At 42.8% G+C, this 20,975-nt stretch overlaps 1 protein-coding gene across 1 annotated transcript; it reads left to right on the top strand.

Annotated features, from left to right (window-relative positions):
• The first annotated feature begins 6,520 nt into the window (after window positions 1-6,520).
• Window positions 6,521-14,113, top strand: LOC110528023 (ERBB receptor feedback inhibitor 1). The gene is made up of 4 exons (XM_021609801.2): window positions 6,521-6,738; window positions 9,539-9,739; window positions 10,351-10,433; window positions 10,879-14,113. Exons 2-4 carry the CDS (start codon window positions 9,588-9,590, stop codon window positions 12,009-12,011), a joined length of 1,368 nt encoding a protein of 455 aa, XP_021465476.2. The 5' UTR covers window positions 6,521-6,738; window positions 9,539-9,587; the 3' UTR covers window positions 12,012-14,113.
• The last annotated feature ends 6,862 nt before the right edge of the window (window positions 14,114-20,975 follow it).

Below are 20,975 nucleotides of genomic sequence, written 5' to 3'. Positions count from 1 at the left end.
TGTGAGACGCCTAAGACAGCACTACAGGGAGACAGGATGGACAGCTGATCGTCCTCGTGGTGGCAGACCACGTGTAACAACACCTACACAGGATTGGTACATCCGAACATCACACCTGCAGGACAGGTACAGGATGGCAACAACAACTGCCCGAGTTACACCAGGAATGCACAATCCCTCCATCAGTGCTCAGACTGTCCGCAATAGGCAGAGAAAGGCCTAACTGAGGGCTTGTAGGCCTGTTGTAAGGCAGGTCCTCACCAGACATCACCGGCAACAACGTCGCCTATGGGCACAAACCCACTGTTGCTGGAACAGACAGGACTGGCAAAAAGTGCTCTTCACTGATGAGTCGCGGTTTTATCTCACCAGGGGTGATGGTCGGATTCGCATTTATCGTCGAAGGAATGAGCGTTACACCGAGGCCTGTACTCTGGAGCGGGATCGATTTGGAGGAGGAGGGACCGTCATGGTCTGAGGTGGTCACAGCTTCATCGGACTGAGCTTGTTGTCATTGCAGGCAATCTCAATGCTGTGCGCTACAGGGAAGATATCCTCCTCCTTCATGTGGTACCCTTCCTGCAGGCTCATCCTGACATGACCCTCCAGCATGACAATGCCACCAGCCATACTGCTCGTTCTGTTCGTGATTTCCTGCAAGACAGAAATGTCAGTGTTCTGTCATGGCCAGCGAAGAGCCCGGATCTCAATCCCATTGAGCACGTCTGGGACCTGTTGGATCGGAGGGTGAGGGCTAGAGCCATTCCCCCCCCAGAAAGGTTCGGGAACTTGCAGGTGCCTTGGTGAAAGAGTTTAATTTACAGGCCCGCCAGGGCTGACCATAAAGGCTATTGTGGCACAGATTGGCTGTTCATCTATATTGGCTTTCAGCATGTGACCCTTCGGTTCATTGTCTCCGTTCCCTCATGATTGGGTTCAGTACGAGACCGCGCATCACAAACCCTCTCTGGAACACGCTCTTCCCCCTGAATGAATGCATCCACACAGCCTAACCGCTGTACATGGATGGAAAATGAGAGTAGGGCCGTGACAACATGCTCCTGAGCCCGTACGCCTACCCATTAAGAAGTCCAGTGAGCACTGAGCCAAAGCAACTCCAGTGTCAGGAATTAATGTGGATGCAGCCCTGCATCAGATTAGGTAGCCTCTCTGACTTCACAATAGGGCTTAATTTCAGTGGAGAATGGAACAAAAGCCGTCCTGACAAGGTACATACTCTACCCTGGATGAGTCAGACACTGTCATCAGGCATGCCGGCCGGCCCCAGCCCAGCACACACCAACTCACATCGGCTATGATATGTCAAATGAACAATCTCATGCTTCAGAAATGTTCCTATTCTTTAGGAACATGTGTTTTTCTCCCCACAGGGGAATGTCAAGCTCTGTGCTGTTCTAACCTTGAGGTTATTGATCTATCCCTCAGTCCATTAGCTCTGCCCCTTTGAAGGTATGTGCTCTCCCACTCCCTAATGGAGAGAACATCTGAAATCTTTATCAGTGGCACAAGGAGTAGGGGACCTAGTGTGTGTCTGTGTTTGCTATATCTCCCCTGAGAGGGCATGAATCAGGAAGCCAGGAGAGAGCTGACTCTCCTAGCTATCAGATCTTGCTTTAGATTAATAGATCGCTACATTAGCAAAGCCTTGACCTCAACCTCAGAAGACTGCCATGGGAAACACAGAAAAACCTGGAATACTCATTGGCTGCATGCCAGGAACTCCTGGGTTAACCATTACAACACGTAAATGTTATAACCGTAAAGTGTTTGTGAGAACATGTTTAGATTAGGGAGTAATAGATGAACAATATTATTGCATTTTTAAATGCTATCGAAATGAATGTTCGATCATCTTCGACAGCCTGTAAAACATACTGAATAACCCATAACATGTACTACAAGGTTGGCCTACTATTGTAAAAGTGTGGCTATTAGGTCAAACTTCTCTGGAAACAAGGCCTGCTATGGATATACTTCCGTCTGTGTCAATGAGTCTTAGGGAATTCCTTTGGTTTTGCTGTGAACTCAGTTGACTGTGAACCAGAGGACTGACAGCTTCTCCCCAGAAGAAACATTTAGGTAGTAACATCATCAGACACACTGGACTGTGTGAATCTAGCAGGAAGAGCACAGGCGAGGTGACAGGATGCACGCTCCACCCTAGTCATTATCACTCCAACCCCCAACTATCCCAACAGTGTAGTGCAGACAGGTGGCTTATACAGTAGAATGATGGATGCTCCTTTGTATAAATCGAAAAAGAAGAAAAGACAGTACTGTCTGTGGAGGCGTGTTTATGGGTGTGTTGAAGCCCAGGGGTCATTATACCCCCAACTGTGAAACCTCATTAAAACACACAAAAACACACACACACACACAAACACACACTCATATAACACACACACACACAGTTGGAAGACAGCATACAGTAGTACTGTAATTGAATGCATTTCTCAAAGAGAAACTACTAATTTTGCGTACCTTTCTTCTGTCACCAAGACCATTCTCTACCCACCACTTTCTAATAGCAGGCTGTGCCAGCACTCGTAGAGCTCAACATAATGGTGAAGAATGATGCAATGGGTGAGTCGCCCTTACTACTTTTAATCCTACTAAAATGGAAGTACCGTAGAAGTCACTGCTGTGGTGGCGTACTCTGAAATTCCTCCGTTTCCCAGAAAGGAAGTGATTAATATCAGAGGCAGCTGGAGGATTCCTGAACGCGTGGTTTGGATAATGGCTAGAAGTGTTGTAATATGGTCATATTTACATTTTAGTGAGAGATGACAGCCTATTACAGGCTGTTGCCTGGGGACTTGTGTTATGTTTCCAAGGCAGAGGCTTGAAATTGTCTGTGTGGGTCTGAGCAGAGATACTCTCCTGCCAAGATACATGAGAGGAGATGTCTCAGAGTCCGTCTCATCCAGGGATCTGGATCCCCCATCTGAACTGACTGAGCACAATAATATGCTTCAGATTGGCCCTAGACCTGCTAGTTTCTTATCACTTTTTACTACTGTAAATGTTGGAAAAAACATTGATGTCCCTTCATTTATGAATATACTTTACAAGAGAAACAGGACAATAACTATGTATGGGCATGACAATGTGTAGGTCTACTAATGTATGCAGTTCATTCCCTCTTACTACCATAGCAAAACTTCCCAGCTTGCCACAATAACAAAACATTATTTTTACATCATCCTACTATTCGTGTCCAATGACACCATTTCTGCTATTCCAAGTGAACTTCAAACTTACAGTGAAAATACACATATGCAACAGGATTACCGCAACAGGTAGAGTTCATCAACCTGATGACCTCCATAGTGGATGAGTCATTTCCAGCTATGTTTTCTCTTTCTCTTCTATCTGGCACACCCCACCCTTCCTGCTGGAAAGAAAGCCATAATCATCAGCTGTGAGAATGTAACATCATACCACATAAATATCCTGGTGTTGGAAAGGGTGAATGATAATGGCAAATACCCTCAGGTTGAAAGAAAAGCAGGTAGGTATGAGTTCTGGCATACTTGAAGAGGATACAGCAAGGGATTTAACCTGAGCCATCAAAAACTATATGACAGACCCATAGAGTAAAGTAATGTATTTTCTCTTGTGTAAACCTGATAGAGGAGTCCTGTGTTTGGGTGTAAGACATGTTGAGTGCCTGTAGCTTTGTCAGTACTTTTTTCATAAACTGTCCCAAGCCCTCACTTCTCTGTGAATGTGTTGCCTGCCTGCCTTCCTGTCCGCCTGACTGACTTTATAAGGAACATCCTGTGTGGTGACATCAGGCTCGCACCAGAGTGAAGAGGACGGCTCTGTTAGGGGAGGAAGCAGTGGTGGGAGAGGAGAGGGGCGGGGCATGTGGTAATAATACTCAGCACACAAAGTTCTCAAGTCAATCCTATCCATTCACATCATCTTTCCAATCATAGTATTTTCCCATTTCATTCTCTTACACAGTAACATGCTTCTTCTCTAATGTGAATAGGGAATCACTGTAAATAGGTAATGGCAACAAAAGCTGGCAAAATAAAGAAAGCAATACGTATTGATTGATGCAGTTGCACAGACATCACAAGCAACACACAGCTCCCAAGCTCACCTTCCGATCCACAAACACCCATGCGGTGATCTGTTCTCACAAACCCACCATTCTTCCCCTTGAGTAAGGCACTTAACCCTAATTTGCTCCTGGGATGCTGTACTACTATGGCTGACCCTGTAAAACAACACATTTCACTTCACCTATCTGGTTTAGGTGACAATTCAAACTTTTTTTTTATGATTATGAAAGGGGATTAGAGTGAGCCTGGTCCATCCAGGGTAACATATCTAACGATAAGCCTGTTAGGTCCGGGGCCAAAGCTTTGGGGATTTACCAAGTCAAGCAACAAGCACACTCTGTTCCCACCAACCACCTCCAGTTTCTGCCTCTATTTATTTAGCACTTCACTTGTTTCTAGTCATTGTATGGCTATGTTTGGTTAGCATGCATGGCTGTAGCTAGTTAGTTTAACCTAGTTAGGTTGAAGGGACACACACAACGCTTTTAATGGCTAATAATGATAATAATAATTTGGTGGGTGCTTATATTTGTCATATTTCACACATGTAAAAGTGTATATTAGTATGCATGTGTTAATAAAAAGTGTTTTTTTTTCCTTTCCCAACCCATAAGACACCCTCGGAGAACAGGGTCACGGCCAGGGCCTGTTATTAGCAGTGTTGGGAAGTTGTGGACTACATGTAGTTCAACTATTCATTCAAAAACATTTTGAAGTAGCTTGGTGGTAGTTTAACTAATTTCAAATCTAGGTAGTGTTTTCAGTAGTTGATTACTTTTTTTGCCATGTAGCAGTGTAGCTAAATACTGGTTACAATGTGTATTCCAGCACACATTGTAACAGACATAGTGTGAATCATTTTGTAAAATAAATGAGTAATGCCAAATACACATCTGTTGAAGGGTTTTGATACAGTGTAATAATTGTGTAAAACATAAACAGTGTCATGAAGTCATAGCTTTTTCCAACAAGTCCATTATAATTCATTCACATCTAATTTGACTCTATAGTATCAGACTTGAGTGACTGGCATGGGACTTTATGACCAGAGTAAAGTCTATAAAGACTGTTGTTCCATCATCTGAGCTGCCCAGCCACTTCTGACAAACACAGAGCAGGTCCCAGGTAAATAAAAATGTCCCATGATCAGATAAGGAGCAGTAGCCAGACAATGTGGGCACCATTCAGTTACCATGCAAGAGAAAATACTGCATAGATTAGAGTGTTTCTGTGGTGTGTTTGCTGTGCCTGCCTTGTTATCTCCCCTGGAGCCATCTCCATTACCCACTCCTTTTCACTCCTTCTCTCTGTCTCCCTTCAGCCTGGTGTGTGAGTGTTTTACATGAGCTGTGTCTGTTCTACTGAGTCTATGTGGAAACAATAAAGCGCAGCTACCACCGTGTTGATGGAGGTAATGGTACCTACACAGTGTAACTAACAGAGGTATCCCTTACGCCAAAAACTGATGTTTTTATGTGATCATGTGACCGTATGTGAAGTTAATGTGATAACATGTGACAACATGTAAAGAAACATGTAATAACATGAAACTACACATCCGAAAACATGTGATCCCATGTGAAGTGTTCCAAAAACATGTTTTCACCTGATGATTCGTGTGATTTTCCATATGTGAAATCATGTGGTTGTTCTGTAATGGATATATGTATGTGTTTGTCGTATTCTCTGAATGCAGTTGTGTTCAGTCTAGGGTCCTCAAACAACCTCTCTCTGCCCAGCCACTGTGGCGCCACAAGAGGCTGTGAGTCCAGAACAGCTTGTTAAATCCATACCTGAGATTCTAACAGGAATGACCTCATCTTTATTCTGTTATACAACATGCAGTTTAGTGAACTCACTGTACAAAATATATATTCCCCTCTCTCCAGTCCAACTAATATAAGAGTGTAGGACTATGGGCTCCAAATGCAACAATGTGTGCTGTGTGTATTTGTTACTGATAAGCACTATGAACACGTACTCCCTGCATAATCTGTAACAATTAAAACACTGCAACACCCAATATGCAATGTGCAACACTCAAGTACTGTAGATAAAACTGACTTGTGTTGTAGCAGATGATAATGTATCATAGCCTATTGTACAATAAAGCAATGACACAATGTTTACCCATGTTTACCAACTGTTTACCAATGTTTACCAACTGTTTACCAATGTTTACTACATCTTCATAAAATATCTGTAAATTACTCCTAGTGTAGCCTGTAAAACACATATAACCCCCTATAAATCCTTTTAAGTATACATTATTAATGTAAAGTGAAACCATAAAATATTCATGAATGTAGTCTACTACTGCGGGTGCTGTGTGTACAAGCCTTTAAATTGAAAGCTATGTCTTTAAGAGCTGAGTGAAAGGCGGAGCCAGAGTGTTCTTGTGTTGTGTGGTGGAGCTTAAAAGAACATCGCTCACAACAACAGTATTGAGAACTCTCCCAGAACACAGTAGTTATAGTGGAAAATGTGCTGTCCTTTATTTCGGCTCAGTGTCATAGAAGACTGAAGCTTCTAGATTGGCCCAACTAATGTCTACAGCAAAACAGGGGAGCTAGAACTGTCGACAATAGAGGATTCTCAACGGTTGGAGAAGTGACAGCGGATGTGAAAACTGCGAGGTTGTAAGGTGAGCTCTAAAAACTTGGTTTGACGTGACATGTAGCTATTATAATTTTTTGGTGTGTTGATGACGACAGCAGTGATTGATTCATTCCCTCTTATATTCCAAACGATACATTGTGTCATACATTGTATCCCCCTGGTATATCTTTATATTATATTTAATATCGCTATCATTATGCCTCTCATACTTAAGTCAATATGTTAAACAGTAAGCAATTTAAAGTTGGAACAAGTTGTTCTCCTTGTATGGTAAACATTAACATTTTTAATGGCATAAGAATGAAGATAAGATGGATCCTTATTTGAGATCGGGAAACGTATATTATGGAGTGAGTCACCTTGGAAAGCTCTTACAATCGATCCTGTATAGCGATGGGGTGTGCGCGCTGTTTGCTTGTAGCACAGGTAGAGCGAGTATGGTTGCTCGGAAACCGCTGCAGGGGTGTTATAGGTGGGGTGTGAACTTAAACGTGTTGCTGTGCCCAATGTGTCACGAGCTATAGTAAGGTATGTTCGAAATGGCACCCAATTACATAGAGCAAAAGTAGTACACTGCGAGGAAAACGGTTAAGTCAGACTTGCACAAAGGGGTTAATATTGTTGGTGTGTAGCTACATGGTGTGTATGTAACACCAGACCTCTTGGCCTGGAGTGACTGCTGAGCTCTAGGTCTTGGTGTTTTGCTGGTAGGCTATGCATGTCAAATAGAGATGGTCAGATTGTCATCATCACAAATGTGATTACCACATGTCTTCCCACACAACAAAAAACTATGTTCTCTGAAAACGTTGCCTGCAACGTTCCCATTCATTATTTTCTCTAACTACCCATTTGTTTAATCCTGTTGCCTCTAATTACACTCCATGTAGACTATGGTTAACTGCTGCCTGTAACTATTTTTGCACCTCTTGCCAGAGGAAGTGCAAGCCCCTAGGTGTTCATTATTGAGGCTCAAGTTGCTTCCTATCACCTCTGAATCCAGGGCCCTAGGCAAGGGATGGAGAGATGCCATGGTGGACAATTTTGCCCGAGCTGACATCCCGGGCATTCTGTGGTTCCAGAACTTTGTTTCTGAATGACTAGCAGTCTGGGCAACATGTCAATCTATCCATTCTCTAGACCTGCCATGGTGTGTTCTCACATCCTGATGATTAGTGGTTGAAGATAGATATAGAGTATATTGTTCTGGCCATGCATTTGTTGATACAATGCAGAACACAGTGGATGAACTGCTTTACATGGTATAGACTTCTGTGAAGTGGTCTCCAATGTTTGGGCAGAGATGACCCCCCCCCCCCCCAGGTCAGGTCTAGCCCACATGTTACAACTCTACTCAAAGGAAGTCGGGGGCTATGGTGGGATGCACTCACTCCCCTCTTCTTCTGGCCACAGGCTCCTAATTAAAATGAATGTCACATGTCTATGGTCCATACAAAAAATGTCAGGGTGTCATGTAGGCATGACAATTACTGGCTATTACTAGTCTGGCCTGGGATGAATATTCTCCTGAAGACGGACTACATTGGAACATTACTTAATGTGCTGCTGTACCAAACAGCGCCATTTAAATGAGCACATCAAGAAAGCAGAAGACTACTTTGCAGGGTATGTGAAATCAGATACGCCAGGATTTTGGCACATCTGTAAAACAAAGTATCACAATTATTTGTTCCACAGATGTGACTTGATTTCCTCCTCCTGATCCATGCTTGCATTGTTAACTCAGCCCTGACACACATTAGACATGCCAGGAACATCCAGGCCATCTGACATGGGGAGTGCTTGCAACACCAGGCATATCTCTGGTTACAGGAACAGTCCTGTCTAAAAGAGATCTGCAGTCAACTATACCTGCCTACTGCGGCGCAATCAACACTGCTGTTGTATAAAGACACTGTCAGTGTTTTGGGTTTAGTTTACAACTCAGCCATTTTGTTTCTAACTGACATAAGATCCAGTATGAAGGACTTAACACTTTACTTAAAGCCAATGGGTATAATGCATGTAGTAATGATCTATTATTAAAAGGCTTATCATGTCGTATTTCGATGCTGCAGTTTTTTGAACCAACTGTAAATTGCTGTTCAGGCTAGACATCATTATTACATGATGCTGAGACATTTTCTGTGAGTAGACATGCTTCTAAAAGTCTTGCAAGGCGTTCTAGCCACATCATCGAAACACATTATACCTGTGGTATGTTTATTAACAAGAACATTCATGTCACTAGCGGTGTTCCTCTTTTGTGTTCTGTTTCCTCAGTGTGAGAAAATGAGTTGTTTTTGTAGTTTGTCTGTACTGTGTGTAGCATGCACATGTTGTCTGTAGCAACTAAACAGAGCATTGTGTGACATGGCGCTCTCTGTCCTGAGGGTGTGTAGGGGCACAAGTGTCTTTTAAAGTCCCATCAACCTGAACATTTGTCATTCCACAGCCAGAGGAGCCAAGGATAATGTTTCTCCGTGTTCTTTTTAAAAACCACTACTGGAGTGTGAGGCACAAGGCCACAGCTCTTTAATTAGTGAGAGAGGGAAGGCTAACAGCTCTGGAAAAAAGAAAGGAGGGACATCTTTTGGGGCTCCCGTCAGGATTTCTTTCTACTGCATGGAGAAAGCTTTTAGGTTCCGATATTCCATGCAAAATACAACACCAGAGGACACTCGTCATCAGAGGATTGTGTCTCATGTTGGTGGAAATTTGTCAATGAGCAAAATAGATCATATCTAACCGTACTTTTATAACTGTCTCCTGCCTCGAACCCTGTTCACTTTCACTCATGTTCCTGTCTCTTGGCTGTGTTACAGGTCCAGCAGTAGCAGCCAGCCGGGGCTAGCCAAGCGTTTCCTGGCTTTGATGCGACTCGATTGTGCCTGGAGTATGTCCACAGCGGGCCTGACTGCCCAGGAGATCTGTTTACCCACAGACAGCCCCTTCCTGCGGGCTAGTCACTGTCTCAGCATGGCTGGAGCCAAGCCCTCATGGAGCCACCACCATGAGCTGGACAAGTAAGTCTGCTGCATGCTGGGTTGGAGTAACTAACGACATGTATTCAGTTACATGTAATCTCATTACATTACATCTTATCAGTTACGTTACCAGCAAAAAATATTATAATCAGATTACAGATACTTTTGAAACTAGATTACCTATTGGCTTACTTTTCAATTAAAAAATACATTGACACCTTTCTGTTTTCTCAATGACATTCAATCCTGCATTGAAAAGAATCTTAAGTTTGTTAAACCTGAGCAAGTCTGACTACAAGTCAGTGACCACTATGATGACACACCAAAGTGTTTGATGGATCCTTTATCTTCTAATGCCTCTAAAGGGAAAGTAATCCAAAAGTAACTGAAAGTAATCTGATTGTTACTGAGTTTGGGTAATCCAAAAGATATGTTACTGATTGCAATTCTGGACAGGTAACTAGTAAATGTAACAATAACGTTTAGAAAGTAGCCTACCCAACCCTGCTCACGTCTGTCCCCTGTTACTAGAATATGATTTTTATTAGTTAATATTTTACCAAGGGTATTCCTGCAGGGATGGTTGGAATTATTTTAACTACATGCAGATTGGACAATTACTCAACAATGTGCGTCATGTCATTTTACAGTTTGTACTTCAGTATGGATGCAGCACCCACGGAATACAACTTTCAATTTCAGCAGCAGGTGCCACCATCGCTCAATTCTGAGAGTGAGTACTGGACCCAGCCACTGTAGAATCTATGTCTATGTTACCAACCACCACTTACACCCACAATCCTTCCTTTTGCCCTCTGCCTTCTACACAGCCTTACAAGGAGGGATTTAATACTATGCCTCTGAGCCAACTGGTCAATGTTTACTGGGAGGTTTTCCTGTTTCTATAAGATTAGAAAGCCAGAATGGCTGCCAAGGGCCTGGCCTGCTCTAAATATATCCTGGGGAATGTTTAACAAAACCCTGAGAGGAGAACTGCTTTCAAGTAATTGCGGTGTGCCTCTGACCTCCACTCTTTCAGGAAACTTCTAACCTAGGGAGCCTGGCGAAAGTTAATTAGTGATGTACCAAGGTTGTAATTGTTCTCTGGTCATTACCAAATGTCAAAATTGATATCTAATTGGTTTTCTAACCACCTTCTCTCCTCTCTACCTCTACAGGACAGAAACATAGCCCTGGTGCACAGCGGTTACCCTCAAAGAAGTCCCGTCCCACCCATCTGTCCTTGTCATCCAGCGCTGAGCCCTCCACCCCTAGCCCTGCTGAGGATGACCAGGTGGTCCCATCCTTCCAGAGGTTGTCTGTGTACGAACGCTGCAGCCCCCCACACACACCTAGCCGGGGGGCCAAGCCCCTGCCCCCTCTCCCTGGGCGGGGAGACCTTTCCCCTGACCAGGCCATGGACAATGAGGTGGAGTTCTTCACCAGTTCAGATGACAGCCGTTGCTTGGTTCCTGAGCAGTGTCCCCCTAAACCCTCTGCCTCCCGCTACGGAGCCCCCAGCCGCAGGAGTTTCAGGCACTGTGGACAGATTAACTATGCCTACTTTGAGGGGCCAGTGGGGCAGCAGAGACCACAGGAACGGCAGGCGCAGCAGCGGATACAGGCACAGCAGCGACAACAGGAGCAACAACAAAGATTGGAGCAGGTAGAGCAACAGCCATTGGAGCAACCACTGTATCCCAGACAGCAGGACCGAGCCCAGAGGAAGCTGCGGCGCTCTCATTCCGGCCCTGCTGGCTCCTTCAACAAGCCCACGTCGCTGCGCATGCCCTGTCACCACCGCCACACTCAGGGCATGGACAAACCAGAGGTGCCCCCCCGCGTGCCCATCCCCCCACGGCCCATCAAGACTGCAGACTACCGCCGCTGGTCAGCTGAGGTGTCCTCTGGGGCCTACAGTGATGAGGACAAGCCCCCGAAGGTTCCCCCAAGGGACCCTTTGTTGTCTCAAGGCAGCTCCCGTACCCCAAGCCCCAAGAGCCTCCCCTCATACCTCAACGGTGTTATGCCTCCCACGCAGAGCTTTGCCCCAGACCCTAAGTACGTGAGGCGAGGTTTACAGAGGCAGAACAGCGAGGGGTCTCCCTGCATCCTGCCGGTCATGGAGAACGGCATGAAGGCCAGCACCACACACTACTTCTTGCTTCCTCAGAGGCCTGCCTACCTAGACAAACCTTACTTGGAGAAGTTCATCCGGGATATGGACTACCCGGCAGGTCGCAGTAGAGGGGCTTCAGACCCAGAGTGGGATTGTCAGACCAGGAGGAAAGCACAGGTGGATTTAGTTTGAGCTGGAGGAGACAAGTTAGGGAAGGCCTCCACTGGACACAAGCAAACAACCTCTGGGCACAAAGTGCCTCAGGACACTGAAGCCTTCAAACGTTTACTGCTGCTTTGACACTGACGACGTTGGTAGTTTTACCTCAGTATTCTAAAAACGTAGGGGTTTTGATATACCATTTTGAGTTACTGGGACATTTGGAATTGCAATCAAAACACATGAGCTAAACGTTGTCTAACTATTGTGTGTGTTTGGGGGGGGGGGGGTGATATTTAACCATTTTAGAGTGATTATTTTTTTAATATGATTTGTCAGTACATTATGTAAATGTTTTGCTGATACAGTGGTTCAGTTTTAGGGTATAAGCAGGACTTGTGCCTCCATGTTCTCAGTGTTGTGTGTCTCACAGGTAGAGGACATTTTGTGAGTTGTATATTGTGTTTTGATATTGCTTATGTGTCTCAACTTAGGGACAAAGGGTCAGTAAAGCAATTATTATCTTGTGTTGCATCTATGAAGTCTAAAGATCCCAATGTATTTAAACACTTTAAATGAAGGATTCCCCACCCTAACTCCTATTTTGTATAAGCATGAAAATAGGAATGCACATGTCCTGCCTTGTTGATATTTCAGTCTTAATCAGACCACTATGTTTATGGATGGCAGTGTGTTTCTATGTTTCCCTCACTAGATGTACAACTCTGTACCAGTGGGGGCTGTGGAATATTGGTCTGCATGTATCCAGTGGGATGTCTAGTGCAGATTATACTTTGTTACGCATGTGTGTACGTGGTGCAAGTTTGTTTTCTCTGCTGTTTTTGTGTGACTTTTCTACCATATTGTAGAAAATTAGGTTAACAATATTTGTTACTGTTCTCTGCCTGTTTTTCATCACTGCTTCCAAATACATGGTTGCAAAGTGTATCCTCCCTAACCCCTATATTACTTTCATTCTCCGGAATTCTTTTGTTGAACATATGTGAATGTATGCTTTTCTCAACTGAATTGTCTCAAACTGTGTGGGGAGCTCAGTAGTTGGTCAAGCTGTGAGTCAATGTGTGGAACTAACTGCCTTCAACACAACCCCCCTCAGAATACAGGGTAGCCTAGTGGTTAGAGTGTTGGACTAGTTACCGGAAGGTTGCAAGTTCAAACCCCCAAGCTGACAAGGTACAAATCTGTCGTTCTGCCCCTGAACAGGCAGTTAACCCACTGTTCCTAGGCTATCATTGAAAATAACAATTTTCAATAACAAGTCTTAACTGACTTGCCTGGTTAAATAAAGGTAAAAAAAACAAATCAATATATTACCCAACATTTTGTGGACTGTAATCCTAAAATAATTAGAATTGAAGAATAAATAACTGAAACATTGCCAAATATTTCTTAATCCCTTATGACAATCAAACCACTACTTTACAGTCAATATACCACGTTTTAGAATTTTAAACACAATCAGACCTTTCATTATATGTGATCATGGATCACAGAGATGTTGGGCACACGTGATAACATAGACCTATATTATGCAGACTGTGTGGGGCTTACCTACCTGACACAGACTTTCCTGTTCTGCTTGTGCATTCCTGCCTGACGTGACTGCAGTGGGTGTAGTCCAGAGACTTTGGCTGCTGGCGGCCAGGAAACAATATAGATTTTATTGTTATAGATTATTCAAGATCCATCGTGATGACATAGTAAATGTAGCAAGTGTGTGGAAGTAATCCTGGATATAAAACACCGTGTTCCAATCCATATCAGATTAGCTCTAAAGTCAAATGGTCACTTCAGTACATTTTCCCTCCAGGGCAAAGTGAAAAAACCTAGAAGAGGCCATTTTTTTTATATTTAATGTATAAGAAATTGTTTACATTGTACGCTGTTATTTAACCTTAACCTATTCCCATGTCTTATCGGAAACAATGAAATCAAATGAAGACTTTAGTTCATTGAGAATTTACATGATCTGCTGTGGTGAAACAAATGCACTGGGAGTAAAGAACTGTATGCTGTGTCACAGTATTTAACATAATTCCAGTTGTCATTGTGAATAGTTGATCAATGTATCAGTCTTTAAAGGAGAAAATAAAATGACTTATTTATGAATCGGTCTTCTGTATTCTGTTAGTTGCATGTGTTGAATGGTGTGAGATGAACTCTGATTCAGCTGTTGTTGGGCCTGTTTTATCACCCCCACCCACACCCTCATGCAGCGCCTCATTACAGCTGGCTGCAGTCCAAACACAAAGCAGAGTTTCTTAGACAGACAGGTATACATTACCTTCCCCTTCCTGGTTGAAAGAATGACTCTTTTCCCCCCTGGCTACCTGTTGAGCAACTCCGAGGCTAGGTGTCCTGGTGGCTCAGGTCTTCGGTGCTTCATGTTTCACTGTGGGAGTCCATAGCTTGAATGATGACTGGAAGAGTTATTTTATTTGAAAATATTTGTCAGTGCAGTCAATCATTTATAAGGCCGCTAAACACAGAGCAGAAGGACTGAAATTATTAGTTAGTGAGTCCAGACTTGACCCAAATTGTCAAGAATCCACACTAGAGGAAGGTTTTTGTTTATCATTCTACAGTACACCTGTCAATCAACTGATCAATGCATCCCACTTCATGCTTTAGGCCTATTAATAAGGTGGTAATACAAGACCATTCCGTATGTTCATTGTCATAGTGACAACTGCAAATAATACTTAACTGTACAGTACCAGTCAAAAGTTTGGACACACCTACTCATTCAAGGGTTTTTCTTAATTTTTTACTATTTTCTACATTTTAGAATAAGACATCAAAACTATGAAATAACACATATGGAATCATGTAGTAACCCAAAAAATGTTGAACAAATCTAAACATATTTTATATTTCAGATTCTTCAAAGTAGCCTCCCTTTGCCTTGATGACAGCCTTGCACACTTGGCATTCTCTCAACAAGCTTCATGAGGTAGTCACCTGGAATCTAAAATATATTTTGATTTGTTTAACACTTGTTTGGATACAACATGATTCCATACGTTATTTCCTAGTTTTGTGGCGCAGCGGTCTAAGGCACTGCATCTCAATGCTAGAGGCATCACTACAGACCCTGGTTCGATTCCAGGCTGTATCACAACCGGACATTATTGGGATTCCCATAGGGCGTCGCACATTTGGCCCAGCGTCGTCCGTGTTAGGGTTTGTCCAGGGTAGGCCGACATTGTAAATAAGAATTTGTTCTTAATTAAGGATCGTGTTCTGTCAACGGGACAGTTGTAAGTCATGCAGTGCGTTATGTCAAGATCCCAGATTTTAGAGAAACAACAAATGTTGGTATATGTCTCATATCGTCTGAAAGATTAAATTCTTGTTAATTTAACTGCACTGTCTAATTTACAATAGCTATTACTGTGAAAAAATGCCATTCTGTAGTTTGAGGAGAGCTCCTAACAACAAAACACTTTTTTCACCATGATAGGTTTGATAAATTCACCTCTGAAGGTGAAATGTGTATTTACATTCTGAAATCTTGCTCTGATTTTCTTCCAAAGGGTCCCAAAGATAACATGAAGTGTCGTTTTGTTAGATAAAATCATTTTTCATATCCTAAAAAGGTCCATATAGCATGCACGGTCGATTTACAAAGAAAGCGAAAATCACATTTGTATGTATTCCTCAGAGATCCTAGAAGGTAACAAGACTTCACTATATCATTAGGGGTGTAGTATATCCTATAGGACACCATATTTGGTCAGAAAGCAATGCCTTCATGGCACGCCGATGACGTTGGTGGCTATCACTTTAACAACTGTATCTTTGTCAAATAAGCACCAATCGGGGTCAACCAAAGCTAGCTAGATAGCCAATGAGCTGGGCTTTACGGGAGTATCCGGAAACCATGTACATGTCGTAAAATGTAGCTACTAACCTTGTACGACAACATGCCTTTTCATTTTGTAGTTATGAAAACTGGTTGTTTTGCAAATGTTGAACTTGTAATATAGCTACTAATACTTGTAAAGCTAAATCAAAGTCCAAGTATGCAGATTTGACAATATTATAACAGAAAAAATGTCTATGAATATGAATGTGAATGTCTCCTTCACGATTTGCCCAAACGTACCTGGGGACTTCACACTAAAAGTCTTGTAGTTCACTCATACTTCAAGTTATCCATCTGAAACATTGCACATAGTGTCCACAAGATGGGAGCAGTGTATCGGAGTTACAACCAGAGTGATGGTTAGAACTATGACCTTTCTCTTGTATTTCAAAGAAGGTGGTAGAAAAAGACTGGTTGTTTTTTCTTTGTATTTTCTTCTACTAGATCTATTGTGTTATACTCTCATACATTCACATTTCCACAAACTTCAAAGTGTTTCCTTTCAAATGGTACCAAGAATATGCATATCCTTGCTTCAGGGCCTGAGCTACAGGCAGTTAGATTTGGGTATGTCATTTAGGCGAAAAATTTAAAAAAGGAGGTTATCCCTAAATGAACTGACTTGCCTAGTTAAATGAAGATGAAATAAATACAAACATTATAATAATGGCCAGTGTTGGAGAAACTACTCTTAAAACATAGTTGATCAAGCTACCACTTACTTAAAACTAGAGGAAGAAAAGCTACCCCTGAAAAAGTTGTTCACGACATCCAAATTGCAAGACCATATCACTCTGTAGTCAAATGTTAACAAAATGTGTAATTTATCCTTTTAAACACAAAAAGGATCTTTCGAGTAAAATTAGGCAGGTCGGAAGCTGAAAAAGAAAGGACATTCTTGCCTACTTCACCCATATTTTATTTTCTTTTTCCAAAAGAAGCAGTGTGTGGTTCCAGTAGTTAGCTACACCTCTACATGGCAAAAAAGTAATGTCCTGTGCAACTATTTGCAATGCATCAGTGCAAAAATGTTATTGTAATATATAGGTCACTGAGGCAGGGATGCGGGTAGAAGAACCACATTTATCTGATGTCATGGTTCAAGTACAAGCACAGATGATCACTTATAAACTTTGAATTATAAACACTATGACAGGTTATTTTTTTCAGTCTCTTTTTTTTCAGTTTTTCAGTATAGTCTTTTGAAAACTGGTAGTGTTTTGGCATTCTGGTAGGTCTTCCTTAACGAGTTGATTTCACTGGTGTGTCAGTGGTTACTTTGTTGCTTCCGACTGTTTGTTTTGATGTTGTTGGAGCTGGAGAACACACAGGTGAGTAGTTTTCTTCCATGATGACACTTGTTTCATGTTCTCTTTCCACAGGAAAAGGCAAGTCTTCTATGGTTTCTGAGTGCATCTTGGTGTGTTGTTTCATATGTTTTTAACAGGTGTCCAGCTCCTTCTGCAGATTCTCTCATTTTGTGTTTGTACAATTGTCACGACGTGGCCCTTTTGAGGTGTATATTGTGGCTCCCCCCTCTCTCGCATCAGGTTTTACAACGGTCATAAATTCCTGCTAGAATCTCTCTCTTCGCTGCCATGGAGTATGGCGTGAGAGAGCCTATGGAGAACAAAGAGCTTGTCTTTAGAAACTCATAATCCCCAAAATTGGAGAATTAAACAATATTTCTATTTTTGAGAATGTGGGAATGGTCCGTGGACAGTTAAGGGTCAGTCATGTCGAGCGTGTTTCCTTTGGTGATCTCATGAAGGACAGGAAACACACAGAACTATATCTCTTAATGTGTCCATTTCCCGACTGTCAGGTTTACTTCTGAATGTTGTATAAGATGGATGAATAAGTATTAAAAAAAAAATAATTAAATAACAATGTGAATTTTATGGTAACTTATGCACAGTCAGTAGCCATGCCCATGAGATGGCCACTTTTCTCAAAAGTATAAAAGCCCCCGTGATGCAATTCACACATGACCACGCAAACCATGGTGTAAGCTAAGGTTGCAAATGGTTGAATTTCTAAGACCAGAAAATATGAAGCGGTTGGCAATACAGCTCCACCAAAGAACAAGACCATACAGCGTGGAGCATTGGCTACACGGGTGGAAATGGTTAAACTCTGAGACTATCGATTCACTACAGAAGTAAAAAAAAAAAACTAGGGTGTCGAACTACCAGTCTGCAGCAGAAATGTATGAAGTGTTGGTCAATTTCTTCTACAGATGATAAGGTCTATATAATTAGCAAACGTATATATATTGGTAGTAGAAAGGAAACACAGACTCTTTGTTTAAGTATTCAAATTCTCCTTTAGTAATACAATTGTAGGCAGAAGTTGGTACAGAGTACAGTATATGACAGCTCTCCCCAGGTTATGCAAAGTGTCTAAGACATCCTGCAACTTACATAGCCTCCCCAAGTCCTCCTTGCGTGACTTTCCCTGGCAACAACATTTTAATAAATCTAACTTCCCCCTGATAGCAGCAACCGTCTTGTCAGCAATTAAAAGCTCAGAAGTAGGTTTGACCTTTCATCACAAGTATAGGGTCATAACAAGGTGAACAAGTCTAAGCATCTTCTGACATGGGACTGTTTTCATCAGGCCTGCGGCAGCCTGCGGCAGAACACCAGTCATATTCTCAGAACCTCAGACAGGCACGGTGGGGCACAGACAGGAGGAGTATGAGCGTAGGCGGTTTCCGCCTTCTGATAGTGTCTTAAGGGCACATCAGACACTCTGTGTGCTAACACACACACAGAGGTTTCCTAAAGAGGACACCTTACCGTTTATAATAACACAATTTATTAACCTTTTAAAAGGTTTGAGGCCTTGGTTTAACCCCTTCAGAAGCCTAGTACAAAAATACTGACAACCGCCAAAACATCTATTCTATGCGACAACCATGGGTACGCCTGACGTATCCATTATGAACACAACCAGAGACTTTCTGTCGATTGACTCTTCAGCAGATGGATCGGCGACCACAGAGAGAGGCAACAAGACATACACTCGTAAATATGTAAATTGCTATTTATTTTCGAATGAGCGGTCGTTCATGTAAGGTATTAGTAATTTCTATGAGTGTAGTTATCAGCTATGAGTTTCCCGCTCTGCAGCGGTCCACACCCCCTTTCCTTTGTCTACCAAGCCTTCATTTCGGGTTCGTCCACTAGGGACTTTTTCTTTGTATCATGTAATAACACACACAATTAGTTCATACATGGGGGTTCATGTATTTCTGTGATTTAATTAGTTAGATAGTAAATAAATAATTAAGCCAATTTGTATATCGCTGATTCATAATTTATGCTAGGGTTCGTGCAGATTTCCAAAGGTTTGTGACTTTCAGTAATGAGAACTGATGAGGTACAATTCATTAATAAGCGACTGTTTTGATAAGATGTGAAAATATCTGGAGTGTCGATTCGGGAAATAGAGACTCTATAAACATTTTCCCATGATTAGTTTAATCATGTAATAATAATTACACATAGAGAATTGATTTGATAAAATAACAGTCTTCACATTTAATGATAGTCACAGACATGACACTATGTATGACCTTCGCTGGCCATGTTTTCCAAGTACAATTGGTGGTTGCCATTAGTTGTCTTGTCTGATCCTGACTCGTTCCCCTTCCTTCATGAACAAAACTTTACGTGTTAGTAGTGTTTTTGTCTCTGTTGTCAGCTTGTGAAATGGTTCCTAACATGCTGATAGAGTCCTGGCTTTAACAGTCTCTTTGATTTGGGAATCTTTGTCTTCTGTCTCCTAGCCCATTTGTAGCTGTGCAGGAGAGAGACCTGCTACATCCAGGGGTGTGTTTCTGTACTCAAGGAGAGCTATGTCAGGATCTCCGTTGCTGTCTTTTTTCAACAGGTTCTTCAGTCTGAACTGCTTTCTCAACTTGGCCATTTGACTGAGGAAATCCAGTGCTCAACGTGACATGTTTGAACTCCCGGCTGGTAGCAAAGTCTTGCATTTCTTGACTCACCAGCTGTCTTCCATTGTCAGAGCACAAAACGTTGGTCACCCATGCGTTGCGAAGATTGACTTTAGTGCTGTAATGATGTTTGTTTGTTGTCCCACTGAGCTATGGTTATTTCTGGGTATTTTGAGTAGTAATATTTAAGTCTTTACTGAAGACTCTTCTGAAGACTCGTTTCTTCAGTGGGTCATATGATTGAGTGTAGTCTGGCCCAGGAGTGTGTAGGTGAATGGAAAGGCTCTGGAGCAACGAACCGCCCTTGCTGTCTCTGCCTGGACGGTTCCCCTCTCTCCACTGGAATTCTCTGCCTCTAACCCTATTACTGGCTTACTGGTGCTCTTCCATGGTGCTCTGGTGCACTTCCTAGGAGGGGTGCGTCACTTGAGTGGGTTGAGTCACTGATGTGATCTTCCTGTCTGGGTTGGCGCCCCCCCCCCCCTCTTGGATTGTGCCGTGGGGGAGATCTTTGTGGGATATACTCGGCCTTGTCTCAGGATGGTAAGTTGGTGGTTGAAGATATCCCTCTAGTGGTGTGGGGGCTGTGCTTTGGCAAAGTGGGTGGGGTTATATCCTGCCTGTTTGGCCCTGTCCGGGGGTATCATCGGATGGGGCCACAGTGTCTCCTGACCCCTCCTGTCTCTGCCTCCAGTATATATGCTGCAGTAGTTTATGTGTCGGGGGCTAGGGTCAGTCTGTTATATCTGGACTACTTCTCCTGTCTTATCCGGAGTCCTGTGTGAATTTAAGTATGCTCTCTCTAATTCTCTCTTTCTCTCGGAGGACCAGAGCCCTAGGACCATGCCTCAGGACTACCTGGCATGATGACTCCTTGCTGTCCCCAGTCCACCTGGCCGTGCTGCTGCTCCAGTTTCAACTGTTCTGCCTGCGGCTATGGAACCCTGACCTGTTCACCGGATGTGCTACCTGTCCCAGACCTGCTGTTTTCAACTCTCTAGAGACAGCAGGAGCGGTAGAGATACTCTTAATGATCGGCTATGAAAAGCCAACTGACATTTACTCCTGAGGTGCTGACTTGATGCACCCTCGACAACTACTGTGATTATTATTATTTGACCATGCTGGTCATTTATGAACATTTGAA

The sequence above is a fragment of the Oncorhynchus mykiss genome, chromosome 7, assembly GCF_013265735.2.
Source record: "Oncorhynchus mykiss isolate Arlee chromosome 7, USDA_OmykA_1.1, whole genome shotgun sequence".
NCBI classification, from domain to species: domain Eukaryota; kingdom Metazoa; phylum Chordata; class Actinopteri; order Salmoniformes; family Salmonidae; genus Oncorhynchus; species Oncorhynchus mykiss.
This window is presented reverse-complemented; position numbering and strand designations above follow the sequence as displayed.

What these genes read in the sequence shown, in the direction of transcription:
- LOC110528023 (XM_021609801.2), top strand. Translation starts at nt 9,588, where the DNA reads ATGCGACTCGATTGTGCCTGGAGTATGTCCACAGCGGGCCTGACTGCC. An exon ending in CACCACCATGAGCTGGACAA is followed by an intron (nt 9,740 to 10,350) that starts GTAAGTCTGCTG and finishes GTCATTTTACAG; the next exon opens with TTTGTACTTCAGTATGGATG. An exon ending in ACCATCGCTCAATTCTGAGA is followed by an intron (nt 10,434 to 10,878) that starts GTGAGTACTGGA and finishes CTACCTCTACAG; the next exon opens with GACAGAAACATAGCCCTGGT.